Genomic DNA, 6,692 nt, shown 5'->3' with positions numbered 1-6,692 from the left:
ACACAAGTTAATCTTTACCTTAACTGAGCCTGACTATTGTCTTTTTGCATCTATGATAGCAGATCATGAGAATGTCAAAATAGCCCTGCCGGTGTGGCGCAGTGGTTGAGCGTCGACCTATGAACCAGGAGGTCACGGTTTGATTCCTGGTCAGGGCACATGCCCAGGTTTCGGGCTCGATCCCCAGTGTAGGGTGTGCAGGAGGCAGCCAATCTATAATTCTCTCTCACCATTGATGTTTCTATCTTTCTTTCCCTAACTGAAATAAAAATATATATATATATTTTTAAAAAGGATGTCAAAGTAATTCCTTTCTCCAGACCACTCAAAGCACAGGCACTGCTCTGAGGAGACCACAAATCCCCTCATTGTTATTGTTGGCAGTTAACTTGAAGCATAGTAACCTCCATCTTGGATAAAAACTGCTGTTTAAAATTTTAACCCTGCTATTCTGGCTTCTGTAAACATTTGCTTGCTTAAATAATAGGGAAAAATAAGACTACTCCCCTGCCAAAACCGGTTTGGCTCAGTGGGTAGAGCATCGGCCTTCGGACTGAAAGATCCCAGGTTCGATTCCGGTCGAGGGCATGTACCTTGGTTGCGGGCACATCCCCAGTAGGGGGTGTGCAGGAGGCAGCTGATCGATGTTTCTCTCTCATCGATGTTTCTAACTCCCTTCCTCTCTGTAAAAAATCAATAAAATATATATATATATTAAAAAAAAAGAAGACTACCCATTCCAGAGAGGCCATAAACTATGCTCCAGAGTTGTCAGTGCTGGCGCCAGGCCAGGCCTTGAGATATGATCTCACGGCCTGTCCCAGCACACAGGACTTCTTCTCAGAAGGTCCGGAAGTCTCATTCCAAATTTGGAAAACATAAATAAGGGAGACTTCCACCATATTGAACCCCAGAATTTGAGAAGCAAGATTTCCTCTGGGCCCGCTAGTGCTAGCAGAACAAACAGGACTCCAAATAAATTTGGCTTCTTGATTAAGGCGTCTTTTGATTTACAATATAACAAACTACCCTGCACTCACCTAAGTAAAACAAGTGTGTGTCTATCATTTTACTTTTTATCTAATACCAGCGGTTTCCCCTGCTTTGCTTTCTCCCGCCTCCCTAATCTATCACCAATGGATTTCATGTAACACACTTACGTCTTCTCTTTTGATTGTAATGTATACAACAAGGTGCAAAATTGCCATTTCCCCAGAGCATCATCTCAATCCTTTGAGGTTTTGCTTCCCAACATTTGTTGACAGCTTGGCTCAAATAAACTCATAAAACAAATTCTTCACAGGTTTGAATGTTTCTTACACTGACAGGACTAATGGGGTTCTTCCATGGGAACACATGGCTTGTTCACTTCTGATCTCACTGTTGGCTTGCAGCGAGGGAGTCCTCTGGCGCTGAGCCCGGACATTTCCAGCGGAAGTTGCTGGGCGTGAGAAGGAAGGAGAAGACGGCTTTCCGCAAACGTCTTTGTTCACGGGCGCACCTGGGCGGCGCAAGGGGGCGTGGCTCCGCGTCCCCGTGCGATTGGCCTGCGGCTTTCCGAGCACGCGCACACGGCGCTTTACGGGCCCCGCCACCGCAGGGCCGTCTGGGAGTTGAAGTCCTGACCCCTTCCCGAACTCTGTGGCCGGGCGGCGACTCCGAGACCCGAGGCGGTCCACCACCTTCGGCTCTTGGCTTGAAGGATGGATCCGGGGCCTGACGCGGTGCCTCTGGCTGGCCTGGCCTGGTCGTCGGCCTCGGCGCCCCCGCCGCGGGGATTCAGCGCGGTGAGCGGCATCGGGGGGCAGGGGGTGAACGGGGGCACTGGAGGCTGCCGCTGGACCGGCGCCTGGCGCTGACCCACGTCCCGCCGCAGATCTCCTGCACTGTGGAGGGGGCGCCCGCCAGCTTCGGCAAGAGCTTCGCGCAGAAATCTGGCTACTTCCTGTGCCTCAGCACCTTGGGCGGTCTGGAGGTAAGAGGCGCCCACCTCCGGGAACCCCGGGGTCCGCCCACTCCCCCTGTCCATTCGCGGGGCCCTACGCCAGGCGCGCCGTCCCCGCTGCTCGGTGACTCGCTGTGTTCTCCCCACTCGACCCCCCAGAATCCGCAGGAGAACGTGGTGGCCGATATCCAAGTCCTGGTGGACAAGAGCCCCCTCCCGCCGGGCTTCTCCCCGGTCTGCGACCCCCTGGACTCCAGTGAGGCTCGCGTCGGAGGCTGGGGGGGAGAGGGGGGGGATTGGGGGTGCGTCCGCGTCCCTGCAGGGAGGACCAGGGAGAGGGATGGAGGATGACAGGCGCGATTTCTGAGCCTCGGCAACCCCCTGACTCACTGGCTGCTGACAGGGTTGGCTGAGGACTCGGAGCTCTGTTCCAGGGCGGGGTGACGGGCCCTGCCCTGCGTAAAAATGTGCCATTGGCAGTCTCTCTCCTAGAGTAACAACAGAGACCTGTTTTGTAATTGTTACTACTCCGTCTCCTTACACCGCAGCCAAGTTGAACCACGCGCAGTTCTCTTTTAAATTGATTTCAGAGAGAGGGATGGAAACATCAATGAGAAAGAATCATCGATGGGTTGCCTCCTGCACGCCCCCTACTGCTGATCGAGTTCCCAACCGGGGCATGTGCCCTGACTGGGAATCCAACCGTGATGTCCTGGTTCCGGGATCCATGCTCAACCATTGAGCCACACCAACCAGGCGCAGTTCCTTTTTTCATTTCCAGGCTTTTGCACACACCGACTCCTCTCGGGGTTAGCGGATACTTCGCCCTCCGCAGCCTTGGAGCTGCCCTTCTAGCCCTGACGGCCCTGCTTTCTAACCCTCTGGCTTTCCCTGCCTCTCTTATACCTATTGACACTGGCGTTAGCAAGCTTTTCCTGTAAAGGGCCACGTAGTAAATATTTTAGGCTTTGCAAGCCAGGTGGTGTCTGTTGCATATTCTCTCACACTCCCCATCCCCTTTAAAAATGGAAAAACCATTTTTAGGGAAACATTTGTTGGGTGGGATTGGCCTCATGGGCACTCAGTTCTGTCTGATTCCATAGCTACCCATCCTCACGGTGGTGCACATGGTCACCCTGTGAATGCTCCTTCCTGTCACCAGAGATGAGCCTGCCCCAGAGGCTCCTAGAGGCTGCATGGGGTTCTCGCCTGTGGCTCCATCATTCACGGTTTCACCAGAGAGATCAACACCATCCGGTGACTGCCTTAAACAGTGCCTTGGCGACTGTCACCTTGGAGCCATCTTTGGGTCCCTTCCCTGCTTTTCCCTCTTCTCACTCCCCCCACCCTCCCAGAGGCCTCTATGTCTAAGAAGAAACGCCTGTGTGTGAAGTTGGTGCCCCTGGGAGCTGCGGACACAGCTGTGTTTGACATCCGGCTGAGCGGGAAGACCAAGGCGGTGCCTGGATACCTTCGAATAGGGTAGGGCCTTGGTCGGCAAACTGCGGGGCCTTGGTCGGCAAACTGCGGCTCGCGAGCCGCGGTTTGCCGCTCTGTTGACTAATGAGTTTGCCGACACTGGAGTAGGGCATTCCCCGCCCCCCTTCAAACTCTAAGAGAAAGTTTATTTAGAAAGTTACAGAGGTGGTAGAAGGGCCCTTGGAACTTAGGAGAGAGAAAAGCAGAGGTAACACACCTGGGGAAAGATGAAGGTGAGGGGGAAAGTTCGGACTTCCCCCCAGCTTTTGGCCTCCTTCCTTGCTCCCCAACTCCCATGTGTACACTCTGATCCTCAGAGACTCCCCTGAGGCCCCCATCCCTTCTACCACCTCTCTGTGCCTCAGTTTCCACATTTATAAAGGGACAGTTGTACTAGTCTTGTAGGGTCATCATGGGGGATAAATGAGTTGGTGTGTCTGAAGTTCACAGTGCAGTGATGGGACCCAGCAATTGCTTAAGATGTGGGCTGAGATGCTGAAAGGAAAATTCCCCAAAAGGCCGGGGTCACCCCGAGAGCCGGGTTTCTCCTCTCTTCTCCTGGCCGCTGTTCTCAGCCCTGGCTCTGCCTTGGGCCAGAACACCCCTCTCCCTCCCTCCCCATCTAGGGACATGGGTGGCTTTGCCATCTGGTGCAAGAAGGCAAAGGCCCCTCGGCCAGTGCCCAAGCCCCGAGCTCTCAGCCGGGACATGCAGGGCCTCTCCTTGGACCAACCCAGCCAGCCCAGGTGAGTGCTTGGGCTCAGGGGTGGGGGCGGTCATGGGGGCGCCGTCAGGTCTGACCTGGGCTGTCCCATCACCACCAGCAAGGGCGGCCTCCCAGAGGGGACGTTGTCGAGACTGAGCTCAAGGGCTTCCACCCTGCGGAGGAGTGACTCCATCTATGAGGCCTCCAACCTCTATGGCATCTCAGGTGAGTGCAGAGCGGGCAACTGAGGGGTTGGGGTTGAGGTTGGGTGCGACTGGCCAAAGGTTTATACAGCCCAGAAGGGGCGTGGCCATGGTTGGAACCAGGCCTGGCCCCACCCTATTCCGTAAAGACTGGCAGGGGCACTGCCCTGGCCCATGCGGTTCAGTTGGTTGGCGCGTCCTCCCTTACAACCAAAGGTTTTGGGTTCAGTTCCCAGTCAGGGCACACACCCTGGTTGCGGCTTCCGTCCCCAGTGTGTACTGAAGGCAACTGGTGGCTATTTCTCCCTCACATTAATGTTCTTTCCCTCCCTTCGTCTCTCTAAAATAAGTAAACAGGTCCTCTGGTGAGGATTTAAAATAAAACTGGCCAGGGGGAAGGGGGTTACCGGGGGGGGGGGGCTTCTGGGGTGGCAGCAGCCTGCCCCTCAGTTCCTTACTCCCCACCCCGTGCTTTCCTCAGCCATGGATGGGGTTCCCTTCACGCTGCACCCCCGATTCGAGGGCAAGAGCTGCGGCCCTCTGGTGAGTCTGTGCCCTGGGGGAACTTGGGTCTGTCCCTGCCCATCACCTTCCTAGACAGGAACACAGGGACCATCATCCAGCCCCCAGCCCGCAGCACTGAGCCCAAGTTTCTGGGCTGGGGGAGGCTGGAGACCAAGTGGGCTGGAGGGCATGGGGGAGTCTGGAATGGGGGAGTCCAGAGGGGCAGCTGGATGCTGGTGGCTAGAGGCTGTGGCAGAAGAGGGAGGGACGTCCAGGCAGATATTGAGAGAGGCTCGAAGATGAGGGAACGGGGTTCCAGGTAGGGGTCTGGGTCCAGGTCTGACCTGCCCCTGCCCACCAGGCCTTCTCTGCCTTTGCTGATCTGACCATCAAGTCGCTGGCGGACATTGAGGAGGAGGTAGGTGCTGGGGTGGGGAGGAAGGGTAGGGGGTGCTGGGACCCTCCCCCACACCAGGCCACCTGTCTCCCCCAGCTGCACCCCACCTCTCCAGGGCTGGAGATCACTTAGTCCCTAAGTGGCTTCCCGCCCCCCCACCCCATTCCTCACAGCAGCCTCCACGGCCCCTCCCTCACTCTGTGCTCTTCCTCCCCCCTCAGTACAACTACGGCTTCGTGGTGGAGAAAACAGCAGCTGCACGCCTGCCCCCCAGCGTGTCATAGCCGCTTCCTGTTCTAGGGAAGAGGCCCTGCCCCACACCCCCAGGACTGGCCGCTGCCCCACCCTAGCTCATGTTGGGGACCTTGGCAGCACAGGGCATTCTGGACCCTCAGCCACATGGGGAGCTGCTAGCCCGGTGGGGGTGGACCTGCTGCTTGATGGGGTCTCCTGCCCCGGGCCCTGTAGGGCAGAGGTGGGGCTAGATGGAAACCGGTGCCTTCACGTCATTTGTGTCAAGACTCTCTGTGCCCGGAGGCCACAGGCTGTCCTCTGGGCAATAAACACTATGCAGTCCGCCGTCTGGAGTCCTGGTCCTGGCCCTGAGTGTGGCGCGCGGTCTTCACCTTGTGCAAGCTGGACAGCCGTGCACCCAGCAAGCGTGTGAAATCCCAGGGGAGGTGGCCCTGCCGCTCCTCCCGTTCTGCAGAATGGAAGCTGAGGCCCAGGATTCTAGGTCACAGGGAAGACCCAGTCCTGCTCCCCTGCCCTTGCGCATAGTAACGTAATAGTAACAGCTTCCATGTATCATGGGGACCACTTCGCAGCACCTCAGACAGGTACTCCTCTAACCCTCGCACGGCCCAGTGGGAAGCCCGTTGTGTCACCGTTTTACAGATGGTGACCCTGAGGCAGCGGACAGCTACGGTCACAGCCGGGCTTAGGCCCAGAGCCTGCCCTCAGCCAGAAAGCTGTCTGTGCTCCCTTTTCCCTCCGCTGAGCTGTGGATACAGTGGCCGGCCCTCATTATTCGCAGCAGTTCCAGTTTATAAAGTTGCGGAGAAAACTGAATTAGTGAACATTGGGTTCCTCGGGGAAATGGGTGGGTTCTATGAGTAGCCGTGGTCACATTTTTGTCAAGTGATTGACACCTTGTTTATGATGCGGATACTGCTGCATCGTTAACGTTGACCTCACTGCCAACAGCAGTGTGACTCACACCTGAACAGAGCTCCCCTCACACATACTTTCTCTGAGAGTCCGAGGCAGCCTCCTGGAGCTCAGGGACACCAGATGGCACTTCAGCACCACGCGTGGGGCCTTTTTAATATATTTTATTGATTTTTTACAGAGAGGAAGAGAGAGGGATAGAGAGTTAGAAACATCGATGAGAGAGAAACATCGATCAGCTGCCTCTTGCACAACCCCTACTGGGGATGTGCCTGTAACCAAGGTACT

At 56.2% G+C, this 6,692-nt stretch overlaps 1 protein-coding gene across 1 annotated transcript; it reads left to right on the top strand.

The window, feature by feature from the left end:
• The first annotated feature begins 1,606 nt into the window (after window positions 1–1,606).
• On the top strand, window positions 1,607–5,813 carry MVB12A (multivesicular body subunit 12A). Its single transcript, XM_008156422.3, has 9 exons — window positions 1,607–1,787; window positions 1,877–1,975; window positions 2,105–2,201; window positions 3,301–3,427; window positions 4,051–4,170; window positions 4,249–4,355; window positions 4,815–4,876; window positions 5,199–5,255; window positions 5,456–5,813. Exons 1-9 carry the CDS (start codon window positions 1,704–1,706, stop codon window positions 5,516–5,518), a joined length of 816 nt encoding a protein of 271 aa, XP_008154644.2. The 5' UTR covers window positions 1,607–1,703; the 3' UTR covers window positions 5,519–5,813.
• Window positions 5,814–6,692: the final 879 nt, after the last annotated feature.

The sequence above is a fragment of the Eptesicus fuscus genome, chromosome 6, assembly GCF_027574615.1.
Source record: "Eptesicus fuscus isolate TK198812 chromosome 6, DD_ASM_mEF_20220401, whole genome shotgun sequence".
Taxonomy (NCBI): domain Eukaryota; kingdom Metazoa; phylum Chordata; class Mammalia; order Chiroptera; family Vespertilionidae; genus Eptesicus; species Eptesicus fuscus.
The sequence above is the reverse complement of the archived record's forward strand: the minus strand, read 5'-3'. Positions and strand labels throughout refer to the sequence as shown.